Genomic DNA, 14,047 nt, shown 5'->3' with positions numbered 1-14,047 from the left:
TACTCGTCATCCCTTTGCCAAGAAAGCCTGACGGAAATGCCTAAAAGGCAGATTGAGGGAAAAATGCGTATTGAAGTTCCCTAGAAGGAAGAAAAAATCCTGTAAATAATGGTATCGAAGGTAGGCAAGGAGGGAATAAATGAACGAGGGAATAAGAAGAGGAATGAAACCGGAAGTTATGCCTGAGGCAGTTCCAGGGATATCGAAATAAGTGGATAGCTCTCGAGGGAAGTTTCAGAATATCTCAGACACTGGAATCTGATTTATCTTGTGATTTATTCTTTATTCAGCAATGTTTTATTGGTCGAATATAATCATAAATGTTTACAATTGGCAATTTCATGGGCAATATCATTGATAAATGCTATTTACACGTATTTACAGACTTCAATGGATTTGTTTTATTTTTTTTATTCACTGATTGACTACTGAGTGAACTTGAGATTATTTACGTCGAGACCCTCTGCAATAGCTATTGCCACCCTGTCCAGTGAATCGACCGCGGATACGCAGTCCTAATAAATTCTAATTAGCCCCTTCCCCTTATCCCACCCCTTTAAATGTTATTCGTTAATCATGATGTGAAATTTGAGGTTTACACCGAATGAGATATGGATACAACGAGAAAACCAATGACGATGGAAGTGTACAAAATGGAAATCATTCTAGGACTAGAAAAATCTTCAGTGTTTTAAGTGCTCTCGTTTCTTCTGGTACTTTAATTATATTCTTTTAATCCTATGATACTGATACTCTTAAATCTATCCGTTTAAATACGTTCGATATGATAGTGTCACACTGGTCAGTTGTAATAATCCTTCGACGTTAGAGTCAGTGCTGTGTTTATTCCCTCATTCAGTTATTCCCTGTTTTAGTAATTTTTCTCATTAAAATACAGACTCACCATTCTCACGTGCATCCAACACTCGCGCAGAAACACTAGCTGTTATTAAAAATTTCATTCAATGATTACGAGGTCAATTAACTCGATGATTTCAGTCTTAAATTGTTAAAAATTAAGCGATTTTTGGGTCAGCGATATATTTTATCGGAGGCCGAGAAAAGCGGGTGAAAATAATGTACTTTCCCTTCGCTTGGTGGAGAGAAAAAAAAATATATATATCAAAGCCAGCGGAGTAACCTTTGATCGATACACCAACATTTGCAAAACGAGTTTACATCATTAACTGTACTTTGGCTGTGCCCACATACACTCGATACACAACTCCAGGCCATAAATTGAGTTTCATAACGTCAAAGGTTTTTTTTTTTATTTCCTCGAATGGAGCGCTGGGTACCGGTGGATTCAATCCTCATGACTTCCAATGAAGCTCTCCCTAATGACATTTGAATGTATCGAGTTTCAAAGTGAATCGCAAGGTGGATTTAATCGTCCATGCAAGTACCTCAGTCCTCACTCAATCAAAACAGTAAATAAAAATATTGGAAAGTTGAGACAGAGATTATGTCTAATTGTCATAATTCCGTGGAATGTCTTTTCAATCAAGTGACATTTCAAATGTAAACTGTCATTTTTCTTAATATAATTCTTTCGAGATGACAGGAGAGTATTTTTCCAACAGTTTTTCAGTGGAGTGTGGAAAAAAATTGAAATAAAAAAATATTTAATACTCTTTTTTAATGAGAAATGGATTTAATGTTTGAAGAAATGATCACCTGGTTGAAAAGACTTGGATTCAGTTGATCTCGGCTGGTCCTTCCTCGACGATCTTCTCGAGGATCTGATTGTGAAGGTCATTGTGCTCCTTGGACCTGTCGTGATCGACGACCCCATTCTCATGATTCTGCATGAGGCCCTTCTTCAGGACATTGAGGTACCCCTAGCTCTGAACAATATCACTGATATACTCATCGTGCAGTACTAACAAGTGTCTCGGTGGATCGATGGCAGTGTGAAGAGTCACAGTAACACCTCGATTAAGACTGACTGCTGGATAAAAAACTCCGTATAAATCGCGAAAGGCTATACCACCCTGTGGCTGTCCATCCACGAAGAAACGCAATGTATGTGTTGTATCAAGATCCAGAAGTACACCAACCGTTGATCCCTGCTGGACACCACCCTCTGTCCTCTGGGCATGACCACCACCATGCATAAACCACGACCTCTGACGGTCTATGTACATGCTCCAACCCTTGTCGTCCTTGCCTGAGAACACGTTAAATGGACGTTGAGGATCATGAATAAAGGCTTGGGATTTGTTTGTTGGTACTTGGGATTTCTGCGAGGAGGCTGTGCTTATGGGAGTTAGGAACAGCAGGTAATGTTGCTTGGGTATTTACTGGAGGTAGGGATTATTTGAGACAGCTACTGGAGAGATGGAATTCTTTGATAGATTATTTTAATTAAAATTCTATCAGAAAGTTGTTCGATGTCTTCAGACGAATTCAAATGAATTCACATGAATCCAGACGAATCGTCCTGTTGAAATAAATCAGTCATGACTGGATAAAGTTTTAAACTCACCGAGCATTTTGTCACGGGACACATCAGCCCGAGCAATGCCAAATGCTGGATCAGTGTCACTGTGATATCTGTCAATGGTGAGCTCCCAGTAGTGGACACCCCTGGAAAATCCGACGCTCGATAAAACCACTCGGTGTTCATATCCCTCGCACGATGCGCTCATCGCATTCTCGGATATGGTAACCTCCTGGGGAATACCCGGGGCACCAGATGCCCACGAGAACCAAGCCACTGTCGATCAAACATCAGAATGGAAATTAAAGTTTCAGTCGGATATATATTTTTTTTCATTCTTCATAAAAATCGAACAGACAAATTCAACTTTCTCCAGTTTATTTCCATATTCAGATGAGATACGCATCGATTTTAATGAACACTGGGAAATTGGAGGAGAGAAAAATCCTGGAAATTTACTCACACTCGGCAGTTTGAAGACCAATCAGCTCAGAGTACTCTCCTTCACCCGCACTGTTGAATGCCCTGACCCTGGCGTTGTACAGGGAATTGAAGTGTAGACCATCAACTGTGCATATAGTCTCTCTTCCACAATAAACCTCCTGCGTCAGAAGTGATTTTCGTTAATACGTTAAACTGGATATGGCCCAAACTCAAAGCTCAAACTTTCAGAACCTGACGGTTGCACTGTTAAGCCGGTAATGTGGAATTAACGAGCGTAAGCTTTTACTCCCTCGGCTTAACGACCAGTTACGAGATTTCTCAGAGTAAATACGAAGACGTACTGTTCTATGTGCTCAGTCAGTTATGAGGATTTTTTTTTTTCACTGTACTAATATTGATGTTCTTTTAGTTCACTCCGAGTGTCACACTTCTGACGGAGGCCTTTGCCTTTCTGTTTGATGAAAAAAATCAACTCTCGCAGTGGAAACGGAATTTAATCATTCAGAACATGCACTTCCGTGATACAATTTTTTATTTATCGATTCGACTGAATTTTTATCATTTTACGGGGGTGGATGCGGTCTTCGTGATTTCATCACTAAAAAGGGGAAGACAATCGCAAGAAGTGAAAGACCTGTGGCTTTTTTTTCTGAATTATTTTGAAGGGAGTGAGATTGAGTCTGTCTCTCGAGTAAAATAATTATTGGAAAGATATTACAGTGCAATTTCATTGAGAATGTAATCAGTGATAGTAACTGAAGTCCATTTGAAAACACGAGTTGGCTCTCAAGTTTCCGGGGTATTGTATTATGTACGATGGGGTTGGATAGTCATGGGTGGTAAGTAAACCGATTTTCTCGTGCAACCGTTATTGTCACTGGGACGAAGGAGAGGAAAGGGTGCGGGGGGGTTAGTGTCTTTGGGAGAGGAAAGAGAATTCAGTGGGAGGGGTGGAAAAAGTATTGAAAAAGGTCTCAAGCCAAATGGGTTTCTCCAGTGGACTGTTTGTATCTCTCTGACTATCCAGCGGACAACTTTTGACTTTGGTTTATGGAGACAGGGGTTAAAAGTATTGTCTGTGTATCTCACCCTGAACTCTCCACCACATCCGTCGTCAAGCTCCAGGAGATAACCTTCGATTGCTGGACCACGTTGACCACATCCCATACCGTGACCTGGTGGTGGCTGCCAAGCAACCGTTACGCTGTTGTTCTCGGCACTACAATCCTCTGGTAGAAGCACTGGTGCACCAGGAGCTGCAATTATTTCAATCATTCACTTTTCATTGATTAATCAAATCAATCGACTTGATTTTTTTGATTAATCAAATCAAACAATGGATTATTGTTTGTGAAATTGATCTGGCCATTTTTTAATGCCTGGAGTTTTTTTTTGTGGAACTTGAATTTTAACATTCGGATAATTTTTTTCATTTTTTCATTTTTTCATTTTTTTCATTTTTTTCATTTTTGCATTTTTTCATTTTTTTCATTTTTTTCATTTTTTTCATTTTTTTCATTTTTTTCATTTTTTCATTTTTTCATTTCTGCCGGAAGAGATAAATTTTTGCTGCAGCCCCTATCGAAAATCGGAAAAATCAAAAAAATCTTTCGTCCCTGAAAAACCAGCCAGTGCATATGTCCCAATAATTCCATTCGATTTCTGTATTTATGGAATTTTTACAGGAGAAAAAAAAAGGGGGGAAATCACAACTGGGGGTGGGTATTGTCGAGTACTGTGAGTTTATCCAACGCAACACACAAACGAAGGAATTACGCGATTTTCCCCAGAGGACAGGGTAATACCCGGCAGCTCTGCAGCTTGTTCACTGGTCCGAACATTCAATTAAATTCGAGGTCAATTGCCCTGGACTTGAACAGTAAAAGCAGTGAACACCAAAAAAAAAAAAATGCTCGTGTACACATCCTGAAAAAAAATTGTTATATTATTTGAAGTTTGTGTGGTTTTGGGATAGAAATGGCCGAGGGAATATGCCCTTGGAGGAATACAATTTAGCACTGAAAGTTCGTTGTACCCAGCACAAACTCATAATAAGTTCTACAGTCCCCGGCATTATATGGACTCTTGCGGTTTTAACTGAATCGACTTATGACTCTAAACCCCTGGGTCTCTCATCATGATCTCAACAATTATTTTTACCACATTTACGTTTTTACTACACCTGCAGACTATTTTCGTTACGCTAATTCTAGTATATTTTATAGCGCTCACGTTGGGAGAGAATTGATGCGTCTTTTAGAATTTTTACGATGGACTCCTTGGCTGTTTGCTTTTATGCCTCAATCAATTCTCATTTATGCAGTTTTTTTAAATCGATTTAATAGGGGCACGAGAAAATGGTGAGTTTTAGCATCGGTTGCCTTGGTACAATGTCGAGAGGGAAAATTCAAGTCAAAGTGATAAGTTTCCGGAGGTGCTTGATGGAGGAAACGAGAATGCCGGAGTTTTAGGGGTAGTAAATTGATTGGTTTTCTCTCCAATTCTCATACAGTGCAGTACGAAAACCTCAGTTTATTGCATCGTTTCTCCACTCATTCTCCACGATACGTTGGAGAAATTTTACCCCGAGCCCACACCAATTTTCCACTCGTGTTTATGAACTTTCAAACGTACCGCTGCAATAATCCGAGAATATATTTTCATTTTACGTGGGCACGAATTAATTGCTCACGCAATAAACGTCTCATTCTCGTATTAACGGGGATAATTACCATTTGGTTAATTGTATTCGATAAATCGAGACCTATCGCTCATACAATTTTTCATATTTATTTCGAGAAAACAATTATTCGAGTGAAGACGTCTGTCTAATTTTCATTCAATTATTTTTCGCATAATTCGCATTGCTGTCACAATGGATTTAATCGTAGGATGTTATATTCGAGTTGAATTATTGTGGCATTAATGTGGAAATAGATCCGACGAAAGCTGGAATATAATAGGAATATGTATTGAGTGCGGCTGACCGCCACATGTCACTGTAATAAACCAGTACCCATTTACCCAGATGTATCACTCACGATTTAACCCAGCATTTGGCTGTCTGATTACAGTCGGTTTATCGCAATGACGTACCTCTTCCCCCATAGAGATTGCTCGAAATTCCCCGTAACTCACGGTAAAATCGAATGCTGCACGCCAACACTGCGGCAAGATTGGGGCGACATTGATTCTCTCTAGTTTGGCGAAGGGAAAAGCGTCTGACCGCAGCGGGAATTTCTTCACTTGAACATTTCTCCCCCCGAAATCCATTTTCCGCTATTCCATCAGCGATTTTACATTCCTTTGTACCTTCCACTGTCAAAAGCCGCATTCAAATCAATCGAATTTTCATGTTAACCGCTCTTGTATGTCATAAAAACATTCCCGCGACAGACGAACAATTATTTTTTCGAGTGAATTTGATATTTTATTGGATTTTTTTTTATTTGCAGAAGCCTTTGGCTGTTTCTCGTTGGAAAAAAAATTCATTAATTTTTATCGATCGGTATTTCACCGATAAAAATAGCTGCTGATGTCAGAGTTCTGTTATCAAAATTTTTATCAAATTTTCCGAAAGTAAATGAAGCAGAAAAATGAAATTTTTTGTAATTAAAAAATTCTGTTGAATGCAGTTTAAAATTAATGATTTCCCGAGAATTGAAGATAATTTCGAGTTGTTTTCATTTTTCTAATTAGTTTGAAATTTATTTGATTTTCGGACTGAGTATTTAAAGTCACGAGTTCCGAGTCAAACCCAATCAAGTTCAATTAATTATTCAATTCTCAATGAATACTGATTAGTGGCGAAGGATTTAATTACAAAACTTGTTCCACATTTTCATTTGCAGAGACATTGCGGATACATTCATACTCCCAACCTGCATCAGCTGAGGAGCCCAGAATATGCAGAGACTGGAGGAATGTCGGATCCCTCTGATGAATTGAATGAAGAAGCCGAGATCAAAGGACCTCCAGCAATAATACTATCCCTCCAGAAATCCCCGATTAATCCTCCAGATCTCGGACTATCAATTCCAAAAGTTCATCACACCCGCAATTGTTCAAACCCCAAAAAAAATTCTCAACAATTCAATAACTCATCAAAAAGCATCTCTTGCCATTTCCAGAGTTTAAAATCCCAAGAATCCACAGACACCTGCAATTAATGAGCCCTCACATCTGCCAAATTATCATCCCCATTACCCACCCCCATTGATCTCCCCAAACTGTTATCAGTGGGAGTCGCCATTGCCCCGAAGTTCCTCCCCCCAATAAAATATTCCCCGTAAATCCGACAATACAATCGCCCGTTGGTGATAAAAAAAAAACCACTGACAGATAAAAACCCAGTTATTCGTTTTAAAATTCACCATTTTTTCCCCTATTTAATCCAACACATTTTCACATCACCCCCTCCCCTCCCCCATTAACGGAAAGCCCCGGGAGAAATGTGAGAGGGTGGTAGGGGGTGTGCGAGTAAATAGTGTCTCTGAAAAATGAAAAAATAAAAAATACCAGTGACAAATGGAATAAAATCCTGTATGGCGGATTGGCCGGACATTCAATAACTCTCTTATTCACACATGTACACCCTGGCATAATCTCCTTGCCGGTACAAACGAGCATTAAGGCGAGGGGATTTCAACGAGAGAATGTAACACTACCGTGAATTACCAAAAGCCCTTTTACCACATTTCACTGGTGTACGTGAATATGTGTTTACTGCCTTCTGCTCGGTACCGAAAGAGGTGATGAGGGGGTTAGACTGATTAAATTGCCCTCAAGGTTGATGTCTAGACAGACTCCACCTGCGCACTCACGACACGTCATGACTAATTAATAATTAACGAGAATTTTCGGGAATATTGTGCAGTTTCTTTACTCTGGTGGTAAATTTCCGGGGGATAATGAAGAATTATTACGGTTATTGGGGTACGTCAGCCCTCGAGGCCACCTCATAGTGGCGATAACATTAGAATTATTTTATTATTTAAATATGTGTAATGCTAATAATAAAATTTTGCATTTTTACAAATCAATAAATTTTCTGTATTTCATTAAAAATTAGTCCTTCAGGATTAATTAATTTTGTTGATCTGTCGTTTTGTTAATGTGAAAAAAAAATTGGTGGACAAATAAAAATATGAGAGGAAGAGGGTGATTAGTTCAGAAAATGCAGGGGATATTATTTTTTATTGCAAAATATAGAGCTCTCATTATGTTACTGGAGGAATATCAGAGGAATCATTAAGTCAGCTGGTGGCAGTACAGGGGGTGGTGGTTGCCTAATTAATCCGCTTTAGGAAGTCTTGGGAGAGGAAGGGGGTGTCTTTAAAGAAGTCGCCTGGGGGTAGGACCAAGGGAATTATCAAGTAATTCAGGGCGTCGAGGGCGTCGAGGGCGTCCGTGCGGACAGGGCCAACTACTACTGGAGAAATCGTGCTTATCGTGCCAACCTTGTCTCCTCTCTTTGTACATCTGGGAAATGGGTTTGGTTATTCTTTGGTCGTTACCTGCGGTTGGATATCGATCCTCTCCTTCGGATGCTGCGTCCAACGGGTGAGAATTTATGGTTAAAATTAACTGTGCACTTTTCAAACTACCGATTAAGAAAATTAAAAGACATGCTGGCTAGAACAATTATGGAAAAATCTTTGAACATTTATCCAATTAGAATTACCTATTATTTTTCCCAGAATTTCAAAATATAACAAAATCAAATGGACTCGAGATAAATTGGAGATTTTTTGTTCAAAGAGACGGAACGTTGATGGGAACGTAAAAAATTAGTTAGAAATCACGACACACGGATGCTAAAATGGTGGTAATATACTGACAAGACTCACGTTTCAGCTGTACAAAGGTAAGTTGATCGATGGCACGTCTGACGGGTTTGTCATCCAGGGTAAGATCAAGCAAGGGTAAACGTGCCATCTCCTGCACACCCTCAGCAGCACCCCAGGAGCCAGCGGCTGTTGCAGCCCTCACTGATAACATACCACCAATCTGGAGGAAAGCCGAGCTGTCTGTTTCCTTGAGAGCTTCAATGCAAAATGTCAAAAGGGCGGTTGTGGCTTGCAGATGAGTTGCACATCTTGCAACTTGATCCCTCAGGGATCTCACTCTCGCATCTCTCGTCTGCCGAGCTGCCTCGATTAATCGAGATTTTCTCGACTGCATCATTGTCACTAAACTCGCTACCCTGTCCTCAACTTCATCCTCCAGTGATGCGCATTCCTCCTAAAAATTGTAACAACAAATTTTCATTTTTTTAAATAAATTGTGAATTAAATGATTTTTTCAAAATTTTTCCGATCCCCGATTGAATGAACGAATTATTGAATTATTTATTAAAAATCTGAAAATTTTGAAAAAATAATCAATTTACGAAATTCTTGTTGAGACGTATTGGTTCATCCCCGTAGCTCACGGCAGCTTCAAGACCCCACCCCTGAATATTCAAGTAATTACCGTTCATTATCTGAGTAATGGAAGCGGCAAAACGAAAGGTTAGGGTATTTTCATACCCGGAAAATTTTCCACTGGAGCCAAGGAAAATTCAGCAATAAACTTCATTGCCCCAGCACACGCCATTTTCATGCGCAAAATGACATCACCCTCACTTACCCCTCCACCTCTAACACCAGTAAACATCCGATAATTATCGCAAAATGGCGAACCCCGGTCTTCTAACAACTATAGTAAAAAAAACTTGCGTAAAGTCGCCGAAATAAATCTTCGGGAGTAATTGTTTCGAATAATGTAATTAAAATTCATTAAATTACCTCCCCCGGAGGGGAGTCCCCGGAAAATCCGAAGAACTGAAAAGTCTGGTCAATCAATCCGACATTGCGTTTGTTCCCCAAACATTTGAAAGTGAATAACAAAAGAGGACAATGTCAATCTATTTGAGAGAAATTTCTGAGGTACCGAGAATAGAAGTGGCAACGGTAAAGCACTTTCCCCCTGGTTTTCCTAATTCAATTCCCCCTAAAATCCTTCTCACTGGCAGAGGGAAAGTACTACGTCACTAGCAACTGTCAGAGTGTACCAGTTTAATCTAATTTCCGGTAAAAAGTTTTTTTTTCTCAGATAAAAGAACGACAATGTCTTCAGCCACTGGCGTAATTTTATCCAACTCTTGTGCGATTTTTTCCTCATATATTTTTTCCAGTTTCGTGTTTTCATTTATCACTGGCTACGTAATTATAATAAACGCCCCCGGGGGTTCAACCTGTTCTTTTTTTTTGTCAAGTCGCATTCATGTCTCGCAGTATTTTTTTTTTTTTGTGCTCCGGGCGTACTGCACTCTTTTCTCGGTTTTATAGGCGCGAGCTTTTTCCCTTTTCAATTCTCTTCCTGTTCCTAGTGTGGGAATAAAAATGCCACGAGGTTGCATCTGGTGTTGTGTGACATGCAAGATCTATGTACTCACGTGCACTTTATCCGTCATCCCTTTGAGTCTTTGGATAAATTCTGTCGTCGAACGTGCGCGCTCCGACAACTGCTGGAGATTCTGTGACAATTCCGTCTGTAACATCAGAGAAATATTGATCGTCAGTGCATCTCAGGTACTTTCATTTGTCAAAAGTGATGGGAAATACTTTTTTTTACACTCGAGCTTCGAACTAGAAATTCCCAATAAAATTTACTCTAACACTCTGAAAATCGGTGCAGAGATTACGCAAGGCCTCGCATAAAAATATTATTTCTGTACGATTTTCACTCAACATTTCAAAGCAATAAATAATAATATTGTAAAACCACAAGAATTGAAAGAAAAACATTTTTTTTTCTGTGAAAAATCGAATTTCAATGAATTTTCAGGTTTTTATTTATTGAATTCAAATTCATTACTCGAATATTTCCGTGAATTTACTTGTAAAGTAAAAAAAGAGAAAGTTAATTTAAACAGGAATTTATTGTTAATGTGGATTGATATTCAGGGGGCAAAATTCTGCATTTGGAATCTTGCTTTAAAAAATAAAAAATAGGGGAAGAATATTCTACATATTTATTGAGGCGGTGTTTCGATACAAATAAAAAGATGTTAACATTGTCGCGTACAGTTTCTCACGTTCACGCGATATATCGCGGTGAACATCTAGGTGCAAAAGAGAACTTGATTTTGTATTCCATGTGGCGCACGTCTACCATTCGTGGAACTCTCATTCGTGATGTGTCGGTTTGAATCGATACTGGAACAGTTTCGCCAATCGATAGTCAACGGAATGATGCGGGTGTGCGAGATAATTCGATACTTAATGATTGAGAGGACGACATCGGGTCGAATACCCGGAGAAATCCATTCATCTGATGAAATTATCAAACGAAAGGGGTCGGGGATTCCCAGCATTCCAGCGGACAAAAAAATCCCTAGATCTAGAGCAGTCAGTGTCGCCGGGAAATTTTGAAAGTGGAGGGATGACTTTTTTAAAAAGTCTTGAGTTAATGGTTCTGTGGAAGGAATAATTTTTTTATCAGGCACGATCGATCGATCGGTTTTCAATATTCACGGGAATATTAATATCGCGGAAAATCCGGTGGTTTAAAATACAGTACTGAAGCGTGAAACCCGGGAATATGCCAACAAAAACCCCCGCCTCTGGTTTGCGGTTTAGCGGCGCTTTGACCGCATTTACCACAGCCCTCACCCGACGGAGAGGGGTTTTACGCCGAAGGGAGGTTTCCGAGAAAAGTCCAAGTTGGTTTCGTAAAAAAATACACGTAAAAAAAAAATGCCGGCGGAAAAATAAAACGAAAACGGCTAAATTCGGTCTTATCGAGCAAATAAGATTTTGTCGAGTCACTCGAGTCTCCATTGGGAGCCGGAAAAGTGGAAGGCGAAATGTTGGGTCCAGAGAGGCGATTTAAAGGGTGGACACGGAGTGAGAGTGAATCGAGGAGTGAGAAAAACTCCCTTTGTCATATCCACCCCGTGCCCTCTCATATTTCTAAAGGCAATAAAAAAAGTAACACGGAGAAATCCGATCGGATTCAGGAATCGAGTTACGTACGATTTCTTGGGGATTTTAGGTTTCATTTTAAGCGGACATTATCCCAATTTTATGGCGAATTAAATAAGGAAAATCATTCGCGATAATAATTATTTTTTAATATTAAATGAAATCTGTCAAGAGTGGAATAATTTTCTCGAGGGAGAAGTCATTCCATCTTCAGATAAAAAATCTCAACTGAGTTTAGGAAAGCGTCTCGGAAATAATGATGAAGCCCTCGAGACCGAGGGTGAAGTTCTTTGGGTCATATCCGTGTTTTATTTTCTCTTCAAACATTTTTCCACTAGGAAAAATCATCGTTACGTTGATTGCTGTCGACTTTTCATATTTCCCGTATTTTTCCCGCTCCCTGGGGACAAATAACGGACTGCACCCTTTAACGAACAACTGCATTCTGCCTTTGCTGAAAATTCACGTTTATTACGTAATTTTTAATTTTTCAATTTCAGTGAATACCTCCTCAATTTCCATGCTCCCCTGATACTTTTTTGAAAATTTTGAATTTTCAAATTTCAGTGAATACCTCCTCAATTTTCATGTTCCCCTGATACTTTTTCAAAAATTTCGAATTTTCACATTTCAGTGAATACTTCCTCAATTGTCATGCTCTCCTGATACTTTTTCAAAAATTTTGAATTTTCAAATTTCAGTGAATACCTCCTCAATTTTCATGTTCCCCTGATACTTTTTCAAAAATTTCGAATTTTCACATTTCAATGAATACTTCCTCAATTGTCATGCTCTCCTGATACTTTTTCAAAAATTTTGAATTTTCAAATTTCAGTGAATACCTCCTCGATTTTCATGCTCCCCTGATAATTTTTTGAAAATTTCGAATTTTTCAATTTCAGTGAATACCTCATAATTATTAAATAATTATTGGATTAATTCAATGGAAGTTTCCCAGCATCAGGATTTAATTGTGGAATAATTGATAGATCATCAAGTGATATTTTTTATTGAGTCGTTTTTTTTAGGGGTGAATTTGGAATTTTCAGTTAACTTATTGATTCCGATTATCGGATTATCACATTTGTCTCGGGCCACAGCACTTACGGATAAATTGTTTATCCAGAAGTCATTCGCGAGAATTAAAGTCTTTAAATCACGTCGACTTTCGATCTGCGGTCAATTAACACGTGGATGTCGTCTAGACGTCCCTCCAAATTTGGAAATGATTCACTTCATTGGGTGATTAATGAGGCAGACAGATTCATTAAACATCCATCGAGAAATGGAGAAATAATTGAGACAACCAATACCAAGAAAGGCCTCAAATTAATTCAATCAATAACAACAATAATCATCGCGTAAATAAATGAATAAAATTATAAAAATGGTTTGATTTAATATATTAATTATCCAATAAGCAAGAAGTTAAAAAAAAATCTGGGTAACCTACCCCCAAGGCATTTCATCCCCTCGCATGCGCCCGGACAAATCGTCAGAAAAACGTCAACAAAACGTCAACAAAACGATCACAAAATACCCATAATTTTCCACCAAGTAATTTACCATAAATACCAGCAATTGCCCTCGAAATTTTCCATTTACTCTCGTACATCAACTGGTAATACGCGAAATCGTCATATCATTTGAATTTACCCTTCGTGCCGTGGAATAATTGGTCATTACCTCCCTCGCTGGATTTTGTAGTAAAGATTGGTAACCGTGTTGTCCCATCGTGAAATTCATACCGTATATATTCACGTCGACGTAAGACCTCCGTCGGCGTTATCGTCGGCTGCCAGCCCACGCGATTCACCTGACCCCAAAGCTTTGTCGTCAACCCCCGCATTTCCCATCCCCCCAATTCCACATTTTTTTTTCTCATTCATCCCCTCAGGAGAATTCGAAACCCCATGTAGATACCCGTAAACACCGCGCACATTGCACAAAAAAAATCACCCCCTATTCTCCCCCTCGATTTCTCTCATTACTTTTTTTTTTCCCCCGCCCCTTCCGCGTGATGCGCCCGGCACATATGCCCCTCTAATAATATCCACTGCACACAATAAAACAGTAAAAAAAATGAAATTGCAGCACTAAAATTCGGGAATTAATTCAGTTTTTATTTCCCCCTGGTTGAAGCTAAAAAAGGTTTCCGTTTCGTCGATTAAAAATGGGCTTCGCTCGCTGG

At 39.1% G+C, this 14,047-nt stretch overlaps 1 protein-coding gene across 5 annotated transcripts in view; it reads right to left on the bottom strand.

Moving 5' to 3' along the window:
- Nucleotides 1-14,047, bottom strand: part of Trim9 (E3 ubiquitin-protein ligase Trim9) — a 48,640-nt gene continuing 34,593 nt past the window's right edge. Inside the window, exons 3-10 of one of the 5 annotated variants that reach the window (XR_892414.1) lie at nt 10,326-10,421; nt 8,737-9,130; nt 8,404-8,436; nt 3,977-4,143; nt 2,907-3,045; nt 2,489-2,719; nt 905-2,170; nt 1-80 (exon numbers count right to left, since the gene is read on the bottom strand). Coding sequence is in view for 3 of the 5 variants with exons in the window: in XM_011309285.1 (XP_011307587.1) it covers nt 1,842-2,170; nt 2,489-2,719; nt 2,907-3,045; nt 3,977-4,143; nt 8,404-8,436; nt 8,737-9,130; nt 10,326-10,421 (1,389 nt within the window). In the remaining 2 variants the exon portion in view is untranslated. Of the gene's footprint in view, nt 81-262; nt 2,171-2,234; nt 2,333-2,488; nt 2,720-2,906; nt 3,046-3,976; nt 4,144-8,403; nt 8,437-8,727; nt 9,131-10,325; nt 10,422-14,047 lie in introns of those variants that run through there. The other 4 variants (XR_892415.1, XM_011309285.1, XM_011309286.1 and 1 more) reach the window with 4 other exon arrangements.

Source organism: Fopius arisanus, unplaced genomic scaffold (assembly GCF_000806365.1).
Source record: "Fopius arisanus strain USDA-PBARC FA_bdor unplaced genomic scaffold, ASM80636v1 scaffold00066, whole genome shotgun sequence".
NCBI lineage: Eukaryota > Metazoa > Arthropoda > Insecta > Hymenoptera > Braconidae > Fopius > Fopius arisanus.
The sequence above is the reverse complement of the archived record's forward strand: the minus strand, read 5'-3'. Positions and strand labels throughout refer to the sequence as shown.